Source organism: Micropterus salmoides, unplaced genomic scaffold, assembly GCF_014851395.1.
Source record: "Micropterus salmoides isolate LMB-PRFRI ecotype aquatic unplaced genomic scaffold, ASM1485139v1 Ms_hic_scaffold_21, whole genome shotgun sequence".
In the NCBI taxonomy this organism is placed as follows: domain Eukaryota; kingdom Metazoa; phylum Chordata; class Actinopteri; order Centrarchiformes; family Centrarchidae; genus Micropterus; species Micropterus salmoides.
In genome coordinates, this window is record NW_024041262.1 from 9,566,418 (window position 1) to 9,588,553 (window position 22,136).

At 42.9% G+C, this 22,136-nt stretch overlaps 1 protein-coding gene across 1 annotated transcript; it reads right to left on the minus strand.

Annotated features, from left to right (window-relative positions):
• Positions 1-2,613: 2,613 nt before the first annotated feature.
• Positions 2,614-20,589, minus strand: ubald1a (UBA-like domain containing 1a). The gene is made up of 3 exons (XM_038736564.1): positions 20,328-20,589; positions 19,610-19,669; positions 2,614-3,545 (listed from the first exon to the last, which is right to left on the minus strand). The coding sequence occupies exons 1-3, from the start codon at positions 20,433-20,435 to the stop codon at positions 3,222-3,224; spliced, it is 492 nt and encodes a 163-aa protein (XP_038592492.1). The 5' UTR covers positions 20,436-20,589; the 3' UTR covers positions 2,614-3,221.
• Between the last annotated feature and the right edge of the window lie 1,547 nt (positions 20,590-22,136).

Below are 22,136 nucleotides of genomic sequence, written 5' to 3' on the forward strand. Positions count from 1 at the left end.
GAGGCTGTGTTGTGTCCACACCATCCAGTGACCCAGAAAACAATGCCCGGGTTCTGTGTGAAGGGAACTGAACAGAGCACTCTACACTAGTATACTAACATATGACAGTTTGCATTGTAATGATAAATGCTGCATTTTTTCCTTTTTATACAAGTGGGTTCTGTTGTGTAATCTGATAAATTAAAAGGCCTGTAGATAGATAGATAGATAGATGCAAAGATTCTTCTCAGCAAAGTGTGATTTATGATTTGTTTACATGATCAGTTTGTTCGGAGTAAATAGGAGACCTGGCTACTTAGCAATAGCATTTTTACATGAATCATAAATAAAGTATTTTCTGGGAAAACCATGAGCTGCAGACGTAACAGAAATAAAAAGTTAATCACTCACATCAGGTGAGAGCCCTCTTTGCAGTGAGGGTATGATGAATAGAAACAGGGGAAATCAGTTAAAAGCAAGCAATGGCGGCCTCCAGATTTACTGCCTTCCCATGATACTGGACTCTGCTGTGCTGCTCTTGGACAAACCCTCTGTGTTTTTTGCAATTGCCGTTTCCCCACATACTCAGATGCATGGCAGTACCCGCTGCCAGGTTGTCGGCATTCACCCGACCCTCGCTGACTCACTCGCAGCACCTCAAAGATTGGCAAAGTGGCACACACAATCAGCAGAGGAGATCTCTTATTTCCTGCAGAGGAGGAAGGAGTCAGGAGGTGAACTGAGGACATGGAGAACTCTGTGACTCCCCCCACCCCCTTACCGCCACCACCACACCACTGGCATGTGCAGTGTGTGTTTGTGTGTGGACAGCTGGTGTTTGTGTTTACATCTAAAGAGTCAGAGAGGCGATAGCGATGGCCGCAGTGCGGAACTCCCTCCCCCCATTTTGACTTTTCATCTCCAGACCTTCTCGTTTCTAAACATCATGTCTCTCTCTCACACACACACACAACTATACGTCTCGCTCAGGAGGCTCCTTCCTTTGACAAACCTCATATTCAATCAGCTGTAGAGCCACTATTCACACACTTCAGCAAAGCATGCAGATTAGGTTGACATACAATATTTATTTAGGTTCACAAAAATGATAAGTTAATTATCAGGTAGTCCACAAATATTGTGGGAATGGTCTCATACAGTCATACAAGTAGGGAAACATACATGAGAAACCATTTAGGAACAGGCCCACCCAGAAATGCTCTGATTTAACCAAATAAAGTATGAAGCGTTGAGAAAAAAAAAGAAAGAAAAAAGGATGAACTCCAACAGTAGTTCTGTCTAAATACTAAAGTTGCTTATTTATACATTATTATATCTGTAATTTTCCTACACATTTTTTAAAAAAATCTTTAAAAAAAAGAAAAAAAAAAGACCCTATTCAAAATATCTTACTCTCTCTTCTTGTATCGAATGAAAAAATAATCCAAACAGGAGTAACTGGGGGGCAGACCCTGCATTTAAAATATTGCCGTATATCAGGGTCATCCCTGAACTGTCCCTCAGCAGTATCAATGGACCAGGGACCGGTTGAAACTAGAGACCTAAATGTTGTAAAAACCCCTCTGTAGTACAGTATCTGAGGGTATTTATATATATTTATAATGTATATCTGAAAGTAGTCTGTAGTGTCCCCGAATAGCCTGTGGTGGCCTCCCGAAGCTGCCCCACTCCCATTTTCTCCTCTGTTTCTCAAATCCAACCAGACATGCTGTCCAACTTTGCCTTTACAGCGAGACACAGCTGGATTTGACTTTAGCTTCGTAGAGAAACGCTCATTTATTACATTTCTATTAGGGAATGAGACCCACCACCCCACCCACATCCTCCACCCCCTCCCATAAACATTTCTCAACCTCATGTATGTTTGCTACAAAAGATGTTACACGTTATGAACACATCATGCAAAGTGGCAATTCTGTTTACAAAGATGGAGTAGTCGTGTGTTTTTTTGTTTGTTTTTGTTTTAATCTAGCAATTTTAGCTGCGTTTGATTCACTCTTTAAAAAAAAAAAAAAAAAGTCCCACCCATTTTCAAAGCCACCTCCCGTAACCTTTCAACAAAAACAGAACAATTACCATTACAAACGATATTGTATTAAACCATGATTTCTCATTTTTCCTGTAATAACCCAAATCTCCAGAAAACGTATACAGTGGACCGCTGCAGTCTGAGTCCAGGTTTAAAACTGTCAGGAGAAAGCCATTGCAGCAAGGATCAGTTAGCATAAACCAGAGTGGCTGCTGCCTTTTTAAGAAAAAACCTTTAAAAACATGTCCTGCGGCGGCAACGGTTGGTTTAAGAAGAATCCCTGATTGGCTGAAAGAAGTCAGGTGACCACCAGGTGAGGTAAGAAAAGTCCCACCTTTGACGATGGGGATGACAGTATGGAAGTGTTTCCTCTAAACGCTGTGTGTGTGTGTGTGTGCGCGTGTGTGTGCGTGTATATATATATATATATATATATATATATATATATATATATATATATATATATATATATATATATATATATATATATATATATATATATATATATATATATATATATATATATATATATATATATAGTGTGTGTGTGTGTGTGTACATTTTCGATTACAAACTGACCACCCGCTCACATGCGTACACACTCACACTCAAGTGCGTGTTGATTTTTGAGTCAATCTCAAAGGCTGCATTGCAAGTTCCTCTCTCCTCATGCAGTTGCAGAAACACACCAGTGGCAAAAAAAAAAAAAAAAACACTGGCTGAAATGATAGAAGAAAACAAAAGAAATACTAAACAACAAACTGAAAATTTAGTTTGCTGCCTTGAAAGTCCTTGAACATCACATAAATTCCTTGGGCATGACAATTACTTTTAAAAATGTGTTTTTTTAGTTCAATAATATTTCTCTTATCTATGCATTTACTTAGGAAAAACTAACAAAGATTTCAGTTGCTCTCTTATTACTATGTGTGTGCGTATCTTTTTTTCCTTTCTCTTTTTGTATTGATATTTGCATTGGTTTTCTCCTCTTCTTAAATTGTCCACGTTGAGTTTTTCTTGGTTTGCGTAGTTTCCGTCTCGTTCCGTAATCATCCATCATTTGGGAAAACGACCAAAACCTACTTTTTACCCATTATCTCCTCCCACCCTTCTCCGCATTTACCCCGCCCGCCTGCCCGTTGCCCTCCCTCCCCAGGGTGGAAGGGGGGGCTTTTCAGTCCTGTGCTGCCCTTCATCTCTCAGCCTCCATCGCTACACTAGCCTTCTGCTCGGCGCCTGCGTGGGGGTTCACGCCCATGGGCCAGGCGGGGCAGGGCTGTGTGGGGGGCTGCCCCTGAGTCCAGAGTCCCTGTGGAGGTTGCGGCACATTAGGTACATTTGGTGAGACCCCCCAGCCGCCGACCTGGGGGGGCGGGGGTGAGGTGGCCATGGAGGCGGCCATGGAACTGCCACCGCTGCCGCTGTTGAAGCTCTCAGACGCCTTCAGCCTGGAGAACATGGTCAACGCATCCGGGAAGTTCGGGGGCGTCGCTGGTGTGTTCGCTGGGGTGCACATCTGAGAATGAGGACGGAAAGAGAATGATTAACGCATGATAAATAGGAAGAAAGAGAAATATAAACAATACAGATACATAAATAAAGAAAAGGACAGCCTCAGTGAGATGTTAGGAGGACATAACTTACCATTTTCACACTTACAGACTTAAAATCCACCTGCAGATTCTATTATATGCTTAGATTTTACTCCACTGTGACATCATTAGAGCCGAAATGACTAGTAGATTGATAAATTAGTCAAATTAGAATTTAATTCTCAATCTTTTTGATAATCCGATAACAAAATATTAAATTAAAAAGTCACTTTATCAAACACAAATGCCCAAAATGGTTCCACTTTCTCAAATGTTATAATTTTTATTTCCTCATGGTAAACTGAAGATCTTGGCCTTTAGACTGTTAACAGGACAAAACAGTCAATGTGAGGATTTTAACACCGGACCAATGCATACACATTTATTTTTCACCATATTCTGACATTTTTAAGACATGTAGAAAATAATCAATGAATTGTGAACATAAAAGTCTGTACAAAGTGTTTCTACAGACTTCCTTAACATGCCTGGTCCACTTCTACTTCAATTAGCAACTTCTGATGTCAGAGGTGGAGCTGAAAAGATGAAGTTGATTATTAATCAAGCAATCTGAAGGTGTCACCTTTCAAGGCCTGGCTTTGTCCCTCTTTTAATTTCACAGTTTTCTGACATGTTATAGAACATTTAATTCATTTCATAGTTTAATTAATTAATCAATCAAGAAAATAATGAAAAGAATTACTAGCTAGGAGAATGACTTTTGATAGCCACTATGCAGTGAACATGCTGCTTTTAGCTGTGGGTTAATCAGTATAAAATGCAACTGGTACGTGTATTTAAATGCCGGTGCTGCCCATTATACCGTATATGCAGTTACTCAGAGTCCATTTGTTTTTTGCGTGCCAGAACATTTGTAAAATAAAAGCGTTAAGGGATTTCCTCAGGTTGTTTTTCTTATTTTTAAAAGCAGCATCATTTTTCTGTATTATTGAGATCACAATCCGTGGAGAAGCTGGTCTCTCCCCATCTTGTATAATGGATTTCTTCTGATGGCTGCTTTTCGCTGTAAAATAGTTGCTCTTTGGTTACAACAGAATGACTCTGATGTGGCTGCAGTGAAAACTCACGTTGTGCTGTCTACACTGGCTGGTTATCTTCAAGATAAATGGGCGCACACCAACAAACAGTATTACTTCAGCAATGTACTTCATGGGGTACATCACAAAAGGCAGTTTTCAGCTCATGTTCAAAAGCGGATCCCACCTACAAGGAGGAAAACTGTTTTGTATAACTGATGGGAAATTTAGGGGAATCCCAGGCACTCTTTGCTTCCCCAGAGGCCCCCCGATGACATTACAGCCCTTTGTTTACATCCAGTTCCTGTTTCAGTTATAATATGGTATCCAAACTGATTTAGCAGACTACATAAACTTATCCAGACTGAGAATAACAACTAACACGCCAAGTCTCTCTGGCCTTAATATATCCCCCTGTGCCCTAACCCGCTCCAACCCTCCTTTGTGCCAGCTCTGTTATTGTTCTGCTGCCAGGAGTTCCTGTCGGCGCACCCCGAGGACACAAAACACACACGTGTTCCAAAAACAACACTGAACCTACCACCTTGCTGCTAACAGGCTGCGTGAACGACATGTTTGTCTGCTCTTCATCATCATCCTCCTCTTCGCTAACACAGCTTCTCGCACACTGCTCCGTGACCTGCTTCCTCCTCTATGTCCCCGCACCGTTTGTGACCAGGAAAACAACAACCTACTGTACTCCACAGGGAGGCTGGCCATCTAAAAATAAGAGCATGGGCTGAGAGGCTAACGGGGCAGGCACCTACATGACAAAATAATTGCGGTGAAGAAAACAGCTTGGAAACTCCCAGGATTAGGGTTACATAAAATGAAACTGACTTATGATTCAATCAACTTTATTAACCATCTATTGTGCAGTTGGGAGGCTGAAACTTACACGTTGTTACTTTATTAACTTAAACTGTGATTAAGCACTTAAATCCCCTCAGAGCATCTTTAAAGTAAGACTTTTTTCATAGTCCAGGTAACATTTTCTACAGAGTCAGGTCAAAGGCTGGGTTGTTTGTTTAAGGAAGGGGTGGGGGTTTCTGGAATTGGGAGTCATCGGCTCCATGAATCAACTTTCTTTGGAAGAGCAGCTGCAGTCACACATGAACACTGGACAGCAAATGTTAACATGCTGTAAAGGAAAAAAACAGCTGGAAAACAACATTCTGCTTACTGACAACCAGAACTCAGGCTGAGCTGCGGTATCTAATCCACGCTTGGCTCCATCGCCCAGGATGCTCCGATTGTGACACGCAGCCTTCAGAAAAACAAACCGGGTGAACACCACTCCTCCCCTTAGGGGTGTAATCGGACCACTTTGCCCCCTAAAAGTGCTGTGCTTTGCAGGTTAGTCCTGTGAATATACAGTCGGGGGCCGAGTTAGGAGGTTCTCAGAGTGGCACGCTGTTATGAAAGGTGAGCGTGTCCACTGCGCACTCTGACAGGAAACGCTGCCTCATGTCTCTGAGGCCAGTTTCCTGCGGTAAAGAGACACCCTGGAATGCTGAAGCGACCTCTACGATCCTTCCTGTTCTTGGCGGTGGAAGCTGCTGGTTTGATTTCTTAAACCTCGTGATCACTTAATGGTCTGTGTGACTGCTTCTCAGGTACAATAGATGAGGCTTCCTGCCTCTTTGCTTACTGGCCAGGAAGGAAAATGAGACAAAAATGCTGACACATGACCTTTCAGGTTGTCCACCGAGACCCTTGCGTCCACCTTTCTCCTCTATAAACTCATACACAGATGAGCAGGTTTAATCGTATACCTGCAGAGGCCTTTTTTCTTCAGGAGACTCAAACTAGAGATGGGAGAGGGAGGCTGACGACAAAACCTTTAAACGCATACGTCTCACAGCTGCCCACGTCACACTCCTCCACTCACAACACACCTCTAAGTGTCGGATATGTGGGTGTCCGTCTTTGCAGGGGACCTTGGGCGGAGTCAGAGACGCAGACGGTATCGACCACTATAGGGAAGAGGATCTGGTTCAAAGACACAGCCGGCGTCTTCTCTGCAAGGCTGTCTGAGCCGGGATCTGACCGCTTTCTCGCTGAGAAAACCTTCAACAGAGCCCAGACACTGTCAGCGTGTATTTAAAGATCCCCCTACATACATAAAGAGACACACTGTACGTCTTCCACCCACAAATGAGGGACAAATGTGGGATGTAAATTACATCTGCCGTTAACAGTCACATATCTTTCATTGTGAGTATTTCTAGCATGAGCTGTGTTTTCTCAATGTTGAAGTGTCAATTTCTTTTCACAGTATTATCGCACCTGACCCGTCTGTTCAAAGTCAAAGCAGAGGAAACCGCAGCAGAGGTAAAAACTCCACATGGTTTCCTACACAGAGATTAAAAGCGGAGAGATCTGTTGCAGCATACTGAGGAAGCGGCGTACTGTGTGTTTGTATTAAGCAGCCTAGTAGCAGATTAACTCTCGCTGCACTGAGGCAAGGGCAGACAAAATACCGCATGAGCTGCTGATAGGTCGCGAGCAGGCTGAGGCTCAAATCCAATCGGCTCTTGGACAACTGACACGACACGTGGGCTGCAGCGAGAGGGTTAATATTTGGTTAGAGAAAATCACTACGCTGCATGCACACACAGACACACACACACGTTGCTGAAAATTATGACTACAGAGGGTTTGCAGTTGTGTCACACACACAAGCATGTGAGGTTCACTGAATACACCGTGTGTGGCTTTTTGTGCCCAGTCAAGATCTGCTATTTTACCCACTTAATGTTGAAACTGGACAGTCTAGTTCGGTCTATTCAAGATAGACAGATGGAGAGACACGGGGGGAATAACAGACAACGAGTGCGAGCTTGTTTTTTTAAATACAGAGCCAACCGAGAGGGGTTGCCATGGGGACGGTTGTTATGAGGAAGCAGGCACAGATCTCCTGTAGACGGGACGGGGCTGGCTCTGTGGTCACAGCGGCCCGGCACCGTCCTCCCTCTCTTCAAGTCTGTTTGCTCAGGAACGGTGTGGCTGACAGGCAGCGACCACTCTTAAACACACCTTGGACCGGGCCTCCACACACACCTTAAACACTCCTCCATTTGTGTAAATGAGTGTGCGTGTTTGTGGACAAACACAGATGAGCTGGAGTTATTTCCAGTCAAACGGACCACATTCCTCAGACAGATCAAGTGTGACCATGCGCCGGGCTGAAAAGGGCAGCTCCCTATCCTCTCGCATACTTGTGCTGAGGAGTCCAGTTACGTCTCGTGACCCCACCTCCTCCGTGTAACGTTTGCCTTGGTGCTTCTACCCCCCCCCCCACACACACACACACACACACTCGTCTCACTTCGATCTCTGTGGATGTTTCCGTCCAGCTGTCGCAGGAATTTTAAGCCAAACTCTTTTGCAATAAGCGAAATGTGATCTGCTTGTTTCCATTCACGAAGCAAATAAACAGACTTCCTTATTGACCAAAAATTTCAAATTCAAGTAATGCTGAGCAAGTAATTGTTTTCAAGTTCCATGTTCCAATGTTGGATTTAAACATGGAGAATTACAGATTGGACAATGGACACATATATTTAAATGTATTAATATAATAACATCATAATAAAACAATACTTAACTGAAAACCCATAATGTTTCTCTCCCTCTTCCCCCTGCTGTGAACATTAGTATGGACATATGATGCGTCCCTTCTCTATCTTTCTCTCACTTCCCACTCCAGTCTCTCCCTCCCTCCAGCCAGTGGCTCGTTGCGTACAGTTCACACGCTGTGTGTGAAACTGTGCAGAGAGATCTGCGAGACACGAGAATCACGGTAAAGCCACAGGCCCACGGTCTTTATAGAATTTCGTTTTCTGACTGGGTTCTAAAATTTGACTTGCGGTTCAGGATAATGTATAGTATCGGGGCAAGATGACCATCAGCAGGATATACTGATTAGAGATGAAAGAATACTCCTCACACAGCAGTCTGCATGCAAAATTACAATTTAGATAGGGAAATGATCAAAATTGAACTGGATTTTGTGTATTTAGTCAAAAGAACACAAGCTGACGGTGACTGGTCAGTGTGACAGTCAGAAAAGCAAGTCTGCCAACTTGCAAAATAACACATAGTGCACAACTGCAAAAACAAGACGAGGTATCCGTTTTATTTTTTTGCCCCAAATTCCGTGTTTTCAGTTTGAATTTTTCTGAATTCAGTGTTTAAGATTTCAGTACATTTTGTCAGTGTGTAGTCATGCGGTGGATGAATACAATTTCAACAATTCAATAAGCAGATATTAAAAAGATTTCAAATTGAATCTGATTTTTAATCTAATCTATGCTAATGATGAAACTTACTGTTTTTTGTGTTCCTATTATTCAAGACCAAGGTTTAGTATCCCTGGAAACACAGTTCCAAATTGTGTTGTATATTTGTTACAGCATTCCTCTCCTTGGCTACACAATGACAGACCACGTCAGGACGGTCACCTCTGGGAGCACTTTACTCAGGGTCGACGGGTCTCACTGCTTTCCTTCCAGTGATGTTATTGGAATTGACCTCGTCACACTGGGCAAAGTCAAAAAGGCACTTAACCTTTATCCAACTGTTGTTGTTGAAACTGCCATACAGTACACGGTAAAAGGACAATTAATGAGCAGCTCTGGGGTGTAAAGCTGTACAACACTAAAAAAGAAAATGCAGTCATGCAAGATATGGACAGGAAATACAAACTGTTGACCCCACTCTTTTAACTGGTAAAAAGTGTCGGTGTGTGGGAGGGTGATTAGGCTGCACAAACATCAGGTCTGGACTAGTCTTGGGTGCACTCACGTTGTGCATGTTTGGAGCAGTTTATATGTATCCTGAAACACTCGCTCCTTTTGTTTGGTTTGTTTGGGCATGTGAGAACAATGGCATCCAACCTCTGACAATGCAGGTCTGTGTCCACATGGAAGAGGGCTGCAATACAGTACATTAGACCCGACAACAACGCAATCTGAACTACTGACAGGAGCCCCAAAATGGGCAAAAGAGGATGAATGTTGACCAAGACAAGATTAGAAAGATACATGAGGTCAAACTTGGCCTCCAGATGAAATGAAACGCCTCCCCAAAACATCAAACAACTGGCAAAGAGCACAGACAAGTCCATCATGTTTACCTAAGCTTACGGGAACTGGAATTGGGCGTTATGACAACATGCTTCCCAAATATGTAACCTCAACAAATGACAGTTTACCAAAACTCTGTCCAATAAACAAGCAACTTGGGGGTCCATGCTGACATCCAAGGCCGGATTTACTTTGAAAAACAGAAAAGAAAGATGCAATAAAATAAACATTTCCATTTATGGCACTGTAGATGTGACTGCAGTCTAATGTTCCTGTTGCTATAAAGTCTTGCTGAATCTGACGGACAAAAATTTGTAAATCATGACCCATCCCGAATCTGCAATTGGATCTAATGCAACCATGACCTACTAAGTATGTACTAAGTATGTCAACAATGCTAAACTATAACAAGGATAATGAGTAATTAATAATATTACTTAAACATAATAATAACTGATTAATTGCATGAGTAATAGAAGAGACAGCTACCGCACAGTGTGTGGAAGTTCTCTCTTCTCTTGCCTATGGCTATTACCTCCTACGTATCTGTCTACAACGAACTGTAGGTGTGTATGAGTCTTTGAAGTCAAGATGTATACGGGAGCAAAGAAAATTAAATACTTGCATTTTGGAGTCAAGTTAGAAGCCTGTTAAATATATAAATAAATAAAAACAAACCAGGCTGGGGAGAATAGCATGTGCCTGTTTTTCATTCTGTATCAATGGGCATGCAGTACTTCGTGGAAATGCTCTGTAAAGAAGCCTGTTATCTGGTGAAAAAAAGCAAAATAATAATGTTTAAATGATGCAAACTATTATTAAACCAGCAATAAATATTTTCTTGGCTGCTTGGCGAATGCAAGTCTGATATTCACTCTACTTTTAGCTCTCGTTTTGGTCTTTACCATCTTCTGAGGGAAATATCTGGCTCTTTAGCTGTTAATGCTCCACTGTGTTCACCAGCCAGTCACTGACTTTTGTCTGAAACACATTACACAGCTCAGTAAAGCCAATGGGGAGCTGCAGATTTATGTTCATCAGCACGAGTGACCCCTTTCACATTGTTATTTGACACCCTGTTATTAAAATTAGCTGCTGTATGGCCTTAAACTTCAACAAATCATTTCATAATATCTGAATATTTGACTGTATGGAAGAGAGGGAGCTGTAACTGTTCTTACTGACTTAACTAGTGTAATGTCAACAAATTGATAATACTTCTACAAATTCAATATTGATTTCAGAGATACCCCATGCTGAACTTTGTGTATTGATTGTAAGGAGAGAGAAACACTAAACCAGAAGAGCTTCATCCATCTGTCTGACAGCATCCCCTCTACGCTGCCATTCCTTCACCAATGTATCAGTAGTGAGTAGAGGTCTGGCACTACTTGTGTCACAAATCAACATTGTGTCTAAACCAGACAAGCACTTCAACCTGTGTTTTTACTATCCCATCACATAGCTCACCAACAGGAAGTTACAGTCAGGTTTTTATGGGAATGCCCGAGTGTCAGAACAAGATGTCTCTTTCAGAACTATATAAAAGGAGGTTGACAGGTGCCGCTGAACATTTTTAAGTTACCGTCCTCCCCTGCCTCGACCTCACCCAGCTTCCAGCAGCTAATCCCCAAGTCTGTGTATGTATATTCCTATGTGTGAGTTATATTACACACACACACACACACACACACACACACACGCGGTTGGATTTGTGCTTACGAGGGACTCAGTTGATCATTAGCCAGGGTGTGTTCTGTTTTCATGTGCATTATGACACTCCATACTATAGAAAGGAGAAAGAGAGAGAAAAGAAAAAAAGACAGGAGCAAAAAGAACAGGGACAGAGTGGAGCATGTGGTCTGTTTGACCATCCGCGCACACGGAACTGCTCACAACAATGGCTAACAATAGGTGTTCATGGGCTCACTCATATCTAGAAAGGAGTTTGGCCTCTCGGCTGGCAGCAGTCTGGCAACAGAAACTACTAGACCAAAGGTAATCGCGAGGGGGAACAAAACTATGCAAACACTCAGATTCAGCTTGCCAAAAGATATCTTAAGGATACACATATGCTGCAACTTCACGCTATAAAATGTGTGTGATTTTGCAAGGAGGTACTTTAAATACTTCACTCCTCTTCTCTGAAGTGAACTGCATTGCAATTATACATCTAATATAGTAATTGACAGCAGAGCTAAGAGAGGAGGAGGATCAAACAGGGACTGGTGATGGTCCAAAAGCACCTGAGCCTGAGCCTGGCTGGCAGCAGTGCTACAGCTAACCTGAGAAAACAATGTGACAACACTCCCTTTGTGACAGACAAGGGTTCTATGTGCTGCCTGTGTCTTCCCAGATGTGTGTGTGTGTGTGTGAGATTGAGAGTGTACTCGGTGACTCCAAGAATCAGTGTGAAACCTAATCTAACTCCCCTGCTCATAAACACATCTGGTCCTCGCAGCCATCCCACATGGATTCCCATTGAGCCAAAGTTCCTATGTGTCTGTGTGTGTACACGCCTTTGTGTGTGTGGTTAGGATTCTGGGAAGTTGTGCTCCTGGAAACATGCAGGGCAACACGCTGGAACATGCAGAACACGGGCCAAGCCTCTTCAGATGTGGCCAACTGCTTGGCATGGCTGTATGACACATGCGTACAAGACAACCGCCTGCACACACACACACACACACACACACACACACACACACACACTAACAACATTAACAGATTGAGACATGATTAACTCTGAAATCTGAGACACACTGCTGCATGCACACTCAGAGGATTATAGCGCGCACATACACAGATACTCATGAAATCACACTTAAATACACAATGGGACAAAATAAATTGGATTTCAGCTCTTTCTGCATTTAATCAACTTTTGTAAATAATGCAGCGGGACAGAGAACACACGTTTCTTTTGTAGTAGAGACAAAGAGACGCAAAGCAGCTCTGTATCTGGCAATGTCATGCTATTAGCCTATTTCATCTAGAGTACGAGCCAAACACCCTTCCTCACTTGTTCACCACACAAGTTCATTGATTCTGTCACTGCTATTAGAGAAACAATCCAAGTATCCTTTATAGACATTAGTTCGCCTTCCTCCACCTCTTGCAGTGTGATGAGAAACGGACAGAGGCGGAGACAGAGAGAGAAATAGCAGCAGACAGTCGTCCATGTTGTCACGTTGTGATTTATGAAGGTAATTATACCTCTGCTCTTCGGCACGGGTACACCATGCACTTCTTCAAATCTCAGTGAGAGGACATGTTACATGGATGAGAGGAGTCAGGATTTCTAAAAATCCTTTTTTTAAGCCACACCCGGACACCAAAACCAAATGTCTGTAGTTACCAGAAACACCCCCTCAAGAGCACGCACGCACACACACACACACACACACTTTCTCCTACTGGATGTTTATATTGCCAGGAAACAGCCTTTAAACAACATCTCGCCCACTTTTATCACTGCGCCCTGCAGTGCCCAGTACTGTTCTGCTACATCACTGTGCCCGGGCAGTTGACGCTGAATGCTGGCCTTGTAGGTCATTAAAGTGACGAACAACAATTACAGGACTATAAAAAAGGTGATCATTCCAACCATTATATTCATGACTCTGTGGGTAGCAGTATGTGGGTCAGGTTGGGTCTTCTCCAGTAGGAGGAGGAAACAGTAGAAGTTCTTCAAATGGATATAATTTAAGATTGCTTACTGCTTATATTTAGCTAATATTATCACATTTAAATAATAAGAAAAGGAGACGGCCAGGTCCACAGAACATAGACAATATCCATAGCTGCGTTTCGACCAAAGGAACTATACCCCAGAACTAGGAATCTTTGGAGGAACTCACCGTTTTTCCACCGGAGGAACCAGGGTCTAAATGTAGTTCTGGGTTCTTCATTTTACCCCCTAAAAAGTCCCTGCTCGGGGGGTAGTACTTTCCAAAAGTACCGGGTACTTTGGGGGGGTGGGGCTTGCCTTGCAGTGAAATTCTGAATGGGCGAGTAGAGGCTACTGGCTTTAACTGGAGAATGTCGGCTGTTTTTCTACGACTGCTTGTCTCTTTTCCACCGTTGTTTGCAAACCAATAAATCACAAACAAACAGTCAAATAGCCACACAAGTCTCGCCGATGTCCACCTGAGATCGTATGTTGGCATTAAATATATTGGAAATAGCAGGCAGCGGTGTGTTTACGCTAAATACTGGGTCCTAAGTGGTTGTTTTAAGTTTTCATCAGTCAGGAGGTTTTTACACAGAGCCGAAGTCAGTCTCCTCCTCTCCAAAACAAGCGGAACAGCTGATTACAGCAGGTAATTAAGCCCGTTAAACATCACGTTCCTCCGACGCTCAGGCGACACAGGCGTGAGTCCTGCAGCTCTTGTCGCTGGAAATGTTTTAATAACCTTCCAAACTGTCGCGATTTTATTTGTTTGGCTACTATTAAATGTGTAACGAACTTTATCGTGTGTCTGTTCATTATACTACCACACAAAAATGCTGCTTTAATGGTCAAGCAAGCCTATAGTTTTTCATTATATGCCAGTCGAATCTGATGTTCATTTATAAATGTTGCTCATGGATAGTGGTTACAAATAACGGTCTTTAGACCACGGTGGAAACGCACACAGTGGGCTGAAGGAACCTTTTAGTTCCTTGAAAAGAGATCTGGGGACTTAAAGAATCCCGGTACCTTTGGTTGAAAAGCGGCTCATGACAGTGTAATTGGACTTTGCAGGAAAGTACTAAGAAAAGTAAAATAACAGGAGCTAAAACAAGAACTACAAGTGTTGCTTTGTTTTCACATCAATATATAAAGCATATCAGAGAGTGATAACAGGAGATAGATGTACTGTTGCACTCTTATAGTACATCTACCTCCTGTTCTCACTCTGATATGCTTTTCTGATATGATTCAAGAGGAAAAGGAGAACCTGAAATATGTCTTGAGGAGATTACCCTGACCTACTACAAACTCAACACCGCAAGTCCAGACTTTACTTCTTTTTACTAGCCATAGCAGACATTACACACATGTGAAGCAGGCTTTTGTGGCTTAGTTAGTACGTTTCCCAGCTTAGTCACATGATGAGGGTCACATGTTCCCAGACAGCAGTGGAATCATCCAGCTGGGCCACTTCCTCCTCTGTGGTCACATGAGGATTCATTCACTTTATTATGGCTGTATAAGCGCCCCACATGGAGAGATATTAACCATGGAAACACTGATATTGGTGCATACACGCAGTTATGAGATCAGCTCACTCAAAAAACACGATGACTGACAAGAAAAACACTTCCCAGAGTTGCTCATGTGCACAAGAAGGAGCTAGTTCCAAGGAAATCTTTCTCTTGCACACATGAAGTCATTTTAGGTGGTTCTGCTTACAAATGACCACATTTATTCTGCACTGAGGTGACGGTATGTGAAAGAGCATGGCAGCTGGCGTTCCAACTGGGGATCAGAAATAGCTCAGACTTTATATGGGGGATTCATTTAAAAACGCCTCAAAAATTAGCTTCATCCTTAGAAAATGTACAAAAACAAAGAATATGTGCAGAATATTTGATAAGAGGGATTACCATCAAATAGCCAGGAGCAACATAAATACAACTCTGACATCATGCAAATATGCTGATTGTTCTGGGGGTGGTAACTACTTTGAGAATGATGCAAAACAGAGACGATGAGTACGCGGCACCATTATAAAGTCCTATAACAGCAAACATAAATGGCAAATTGAATTCTAGAGCCTGATGTTTTTTGTGTCAGTAAACAGAAAGATATGGCGATGAGAGGAGCGAGAGTGGATAAACTAAAGAAAGAGACAGGGTGCTGTGTTTTTAGTTATAACCGGCCCCCCTCTGCTGTGAAAGGCTCCATTTTGGGTCTGAGCAAGTGTTTGCGTCCTGTAGGAATGTGTTGTGGTTGCATTGTTTGCAAAGGCAGGGTAGTAGGCCGGGAGGGGTTGCCTTGAGCTTAGGGCCTGGGTGTCCATCCTGGAGAATAGATGTAAGCATCGATGGCTTCATCCAAAATTAAAGAGATATACGGACAATGTGTTAAAGACACATGATGTGGCTGTACTGCTCTCACTGACATATTTCACATACACACAACAATAAACAGCCTTAAATGTGTGCCTGTGCAGAGTTTGTAGCTGTTTTACATCATGTGCCAAAGCACAGACACTCCCCTGCATATGGGACTGCTTGTAAAAGGAAATAACAATAACAAGAGCTTTAGCTAAATCCTCTACTATCCACAGCATTATAAAAGACTGCACTGATGAGTAGGTGAACTCACCTCACTATTTGAAATTTGATCCACTGTATAAACCTCTGACATACTATGCACAAATGACGCATTAGCAAAGCACAGGTAAACAAAATGAGACTTGGCGTACAATCTGAATGCCATCCTCATGTCTGCTACAAATCCTCACCAGAGGAGCTTTGTTTCGAGTTATTTATTAAACAGCATATTTGTATGCAAGATGGTTTCTCTCCCACGATGCCGAACTTAGATGGGCAAGTGATTTGGTTGTTCCGATTGGCGATTGGCGAATGCACCAAACTGCAGTGTTTCCCAGCCATTGATTTATTTGTGGCAACACAACACGCCACATATTATATACCATTTAATATGAATAAAGTCATAATTCATTGTGGAGCTGTGCACAACGCATTGATTCATTCAGCACCTCTGCTTGCTTGCTCCTTCGCTCCCTCTCTCTCACAAACACATCGTAACGGAGCCGTGTCTTTAAAGAAAAAATAATGCATTGAAGTTAACTCTGACAAGTTAGTCTATCTATTTTCTTAACACAAAGCTGTCAATGTCAGAGACAGATATGTTAAAGTTAGAATACAGCCAGGTTGTCGAGGTTGACACGCTGTACATAGCTGCTATCGTTTGCACCCTCTTTCTCCCCGCCACGCGTGTGCAGCGCCACAGTTACAGGGTAATTCTGTGGGAAACACTGCACTGTATTTACAGATATTTCTGGTGGTTTCTCTTACAGAGGTGGTTATTATGCTCATTTTCAGTTTCAAAATCCTATTTAGGGGTTGTACCAGAACAGGTTTACATGGTTTAATTTTCAAAAAACACCATATTTTTCATCATACTGCACATTGGTGCAGCTCCTCTTTTCACCCTGTGTTGAACGCTTCGTTTTAGCTCTGGAGTGATACATCTTGTCTCTAAATGTTCTTTGCTGGGAGTTGCACATGTGCAGTTCCTAGTTAAGGACTACTAGCCAATCAGAAGCAGAGAAAGGTCAGCGAAAAGACGGTAAACAGCTTCTATTCAGCTGTAGGCTACATGTTGCGGACCAGCTTGGCAATTTGGACTGGAGCAAGAGTTTCAGAGCGGTGAGTTATTAATCTGTAACAAAAGTATCTTTCATCCATAAAGTTTTAACTGAGCTCCGTCTCTACATCACAATAACAACTTTATCTCCATTGACTGCTTGGAGGGTAGCTAGTGTTTGGAAGGGAGAGGACAGGTGTGCTGCAGCTCAGTGTTTTTCCACTGGTGTTTTTGAGGGCGTGTCGGGCAGCGAGCATAATGACACGTATTTTCATTGTGACATCACAAGAAAGGGAAGTAAAGGCTGGACTACAAACGAGCTGTTTTCAGGCGGTTCAGAGCAGAGCTTTCTGTGGTAGATGGGAACTCCCTTTGGGGTGGACTTTGGGCTTTTTCACTTTGCAAACCTATTACATGCACAAAAAAGATATATAACTCAATAAAGGAGAGGGAAACCCCAAAAACCATAATACCAACTCTTTAAATCTAATAAGCCTGTTTCTTCCATGCTGGCATTTCACTGCAAATGTAACCCCGCCCCCTGGCGATCAGATCGCCATTCGGTGATCTCAAGTAGCTATGATCAGACGGTACAAAAATAGAGGCGATCGCGCAACCCTACATTCAGCCGCATACATTGTCTTCCAGGCCTCAAAAAGAATTGCAAAAAGCAGCTCACTGAACAGTATCCGTAAACTAACTGACCTACATGGCGTCCTAACCTGCCATGCTGCCAAGAACAGCATGTCTGAAGGCTATCTGTTGGGGCCATTAGGGTTGGGGTGAGGCTTCTAGCCAAAATAGCAATCTCAAGGATGAGTTCAGTTTGTGTTGTAACAAAAAAGAATCATTGACGAGACAGCACAGCACCACAACAGCACACAAATGTAACTTAATGGTGTCTGTGTTCACTCTAAACTGAAGAGAGAGAGAGAGAGAGAGAGAGAGAGAGAGAGAGAGAGAGAGAGAGAGAGAGAGAGAGAGAGAGAGAGAGAGAGAGAGAGAGAGAGAGAGAGAGAGAGAGAGAGAGAGAGAGAGAGCGCGCACAGAGGGGATTAGATTTGTATACCAACGAACACTGCAGCCTGATAAGCTGCAGGAAGGTTGGACACGCTGCCCTACTGTAGTACTGTTGTGACTCACACACAAACACACAAACGCCCACTCTGCGAATGCACCAAATCCAAATGCGTGCACGTAAAGCACAAACAAGAGACGCACGTGCATGCCGGCGTATGCAGAAAAAAGAAAAAGAGATTGTGAACTCGTGATTATGTAAGAAGAGCATGTCTATAACAATAACACCACAAACACAGTAGGTGCTCTGCATTTTGACTTTCATTCTCCATTGTCTGGAGAAATCAAGCTCAGCCCTATTTGGCAGGCAGAACAGGACAGGCTCTTGGCAGATTGTTTACTCTCTAAATTAAAGCGAGACATTTCGTGAGCTAAATAGAGAACTGAGATACTCTTATTTAATGATCAGATGATAAAGGAGGTCTGGCTTTCTTTCTTACAATAGAGCTGTGATGAATATGATTCAGCTCAGTGTGAGACGTTTCTGACGCTGACTGGCGATATTGCACTACTCCGATGGTATAAATGTATATGCGCTCACACACAATGCAATATAAAAAACAAATCCCCCTTTATCCCAAGCTCTCTCTGTTTCCTCTAGAAATACAAAGATAAAAGCAGTTTGATAACAGCCTTTGCCACACAAACAGTGAGCCAAACAAGCTCACAAAATGGAGCGTGAGCCTAAAAATGATAAAAACTACACATCCATGTCAAGCTCTTCCAGAGGGCAGCTGTTGCTGGATGCTGCCATGCATGTAGCTGCAAACAAAGGCCTGTGTGCTGCCAAAGTAGACTACTGATAAAAGCCCAAATACTGCCAGTGTTTCATAATGTTCAACCCCTGTGTGCACATGCAGAGTCTCATGCAGCCCTAACACCTTCCAGATCACTCTGCCCCCATAAAGACCCCAATGTGCGTTGTGCCTTGGGCAGGTAACACAACCAGGGAAAACAGCTGAATTACCCGAGGCATATAGCACGAGGGTCTATTTAGTGAGAGGCAGCTGTCCTCTTCATGGAAAGAGACATTTTCTGCCTTACCCACAGACTGAGGGGCCCTTCCTTCAGTTGATGCACTTAAAAATAAGGAATTTCATATCTATCTTTCTTGCTCCCTTTTTCTCTCATATATACAATCTCTCTCTCTCTCTGGCTGCTGCAGCTGCATGCCTGCCTGTGTGTTTATTTCTGGAAGCTCACAACATGGCCGACATGTGCTTTGTTATTGTTAGTAACAACATCATCCCTCTTGGCCTATAAGGGCTGTTCATCGCCCCCCCCCCCCCACACACACGCACACACACACACACACACACACGCGCACACACTCCATCCCACCCAAAACAACATAGTAGCCTTAAAGATGTACTAGCATGAAATCCGGATTGTTAAAAATTACATAAACAGAACAATAAACAGTATATAGTACATTTTCATCAACCCCTCCTCGCACTCACCATTTGATGATGATGGCCATATGGGATATTTGTCTCTTGAAAAAAGGCACTGAGGGCAGTCTACAATGAAAGAGAAAATGAATGACATTTTGGTGGCAGTATTTTTATGTTTCACAGAAGAGCAGTAAAAATACCTAGGGAGGTAGTTAGCCCAAACATTGCTTGTTTCTGTGCTGCTACAAATACAACTTAAACAACACAGCGAGCCTGCGGCAAAGAAAATGTACAAGCTAAATGTAACGTTACATGCGGCTCACCGCAGACTAAACAATTAGAAGTACTCTTTAGTAGGCTAGTCGATCTTTATTGCGTAATAGCACTAGCTGGCCTCGCCTGTACGCCGCTGTCATGTGTCGGATTAACGTTATAGTATTTAATCTAGAGTAAAGTCTAATTGGATATGCTAGCTGTAACGTTACGCTTCGACCTGCTGCGTGTTCCCTACAGATTTAATCTGGCTAAAGCACACATATATTTACTTTAAATAAAGTTCTGGTTCAAAAAGTGGGCCGAGTGTTGGCCACCTAAAACCGACACATTGCTAACACTAACGCTTTGTTTTGTGTTGAATTTCAAGAGGCTAAAAAGTGGCGAGGGGCAGACAGGCAGCCTCCAGCCAAACCTAACGGTCTGACATAGACATGAGCCGGGTGGCTAATATCACCCTGACCCGACTCTAACGCTGAAGCCTTATCTTTTTCTATTTGTCTGTTTTTACCTCGAACTGCCAATGTGCCGCTTGCAAGAGCTGCTTCGCCTGGTCTGCCGCACAACCCGCCGTCAGGACGAACTGGTTAATCATGACTTGATGTTTGAGTTCATCCATTTTCGACGAAGCCCGTGTCCTACTCGCGGCGACTGGCTCTCAAACAGACTTTCGACCCTTTTTTCCTCTCTTTCTTCACTCTAGTTGTATTCCGTTTTCTCTGACTCAGTCGTCCACCATTACAGCCGGTTGAGCAAACACAAATATTTACTGTAGGAGCGGTGGTGGAAGGAGCATCGCGTGATTGACAGAAGGACACAGCCAATCAGAGGAGAGCGTCGCTGGTGGGATTTGTATGCTGCGCGCTTAGGGTCCCGGATCGGCGTGACTTTAGCCGCCTAGTGCGGGGTTGTTTTAACACTTAAAGACACATTAAATGAAAATAGTTCATCACAGCAAGTGTATTTTAAATTGTGGCACATGTGTGGCGTTGAGTTTGCTGCAGACGAGCTAAACCCACACTCGTGTGGTCCTATAAGGGGTTTGTTTTGGACTACAACTCCCGTGTGCACCCGCTTTGTTTGTAAAGCTCCAGAAGGCAGACTTTTGTGAATGACGGCCGTTCTCGTCCAATTCCCAGGCGCGCTGGGTCACTATCTTGCCAAATATGGTAAACAAATCCACCATCGCCAATTACATCGCTCCGAGTTAAATTAGGGACAGCCGACAGTCATGGATGCAAATTCAGAAGGGTCGTGTCTGCTCTGCTTCTCACCACTTCTTCTGTGTGTACCCCAGCAGTGCCGCAGCTTGTCTGCACACATTAGTGCGGACTGCGGCGGTACTATGTCTTTACGCATCCCAATTTTTCCTTTGTAATAACATAACGAGCATTGGTTTGCATCTGTGGGCTGCAGATTGAAAAATGGTTATATTCAATGGCGTTGCCAGGTCATTTTTCCAGGGCTTTAGCCCCGGATGTATTGTCTGTAGCCCCGAATGTAACTCAACAACAGCAACAAAAATATTTTCCATGTTAATATGTAATAATCTTCGTGACACAGCCTCTCTCGCAGATCTTCAAAGAATGAAGGCTACCCGCAATAATATTGCTACATTTTGTTTGAAGTTCATCTAATGTGACCCCCCACCGTTACTCAGACTGCCTGCATTTAGAGAGAGCACTAGAGAGAGAGAGAAAGCGCATTGTTCACAGCTTCAGGGCTTGTCCGCGACTTCTGCATTGCAAAATTGTAATTAGTATATTTCAAAATAAATGTTGTCGGTCAGTGTCTAGTCAGGTAAGATGTAACAATGTAACGCTGCACAGTGGGGTGAAAACAGGTGAAAACGGGTGATAGCATGAAAGATTTCTGGGCTGGGCTAAGCCCCCAATGTTTCAAGAGCCTGGAAACGTCCCTGGTTATATTAAAGAACCGGAATAGTATTTTTTCAACACCCAGCTTCAATTCAGATGGACAGATATTTGAGCTTATAATAAAGAATAATTAAAGAAATGGCATTTGGTAAACAAGGTTGGAACGTGTAAGACAATGAACAAACAATAAAATAGAATACAATAGAGGTTAGCTACACTGAAATGATGTAATTCTTGAAATATGCACCCTTGGCTTGTTATATCTAAGAATACTCTTACCATTAAGCCAAACAATAAATCCCCTACTTTTCTGTTTACAAGCTCTGATGTGGATGGATTAGGGTTGGTAAAGAAAATAGGCTTCAAAAGCAGCAGTTTTAGTGCAGGTTGTGTATGAACTGAGCCCTCTGATATAAACACACAGCACTCATAATAGTGGGTAA

Bases quoted from the DNA above. Each gene is read 5' to 3' on its own strand.
- ubald1a (XM_038736564.1), bottom strand. From the start codon at position 20,435: ATGGATGAACTCAAACATCAAGTCATGATTAACCAGTTCGTCCTGACG. The intron at 19,670-20,327 runs GTAAAAACAGAC...CTTTCATTGTAG, and splicing joins CGGCACATTGGCAGTTCGAG to ACTGCCCTCAGTGCCTTTTT. The intron at 3,546-19,609 runs GTGAGTGCGAGG...CCTCATTCTCAG, and splicing joins ATGGCCATCATCATCAAATG to ATGTGCACCCCAGCGAACAC.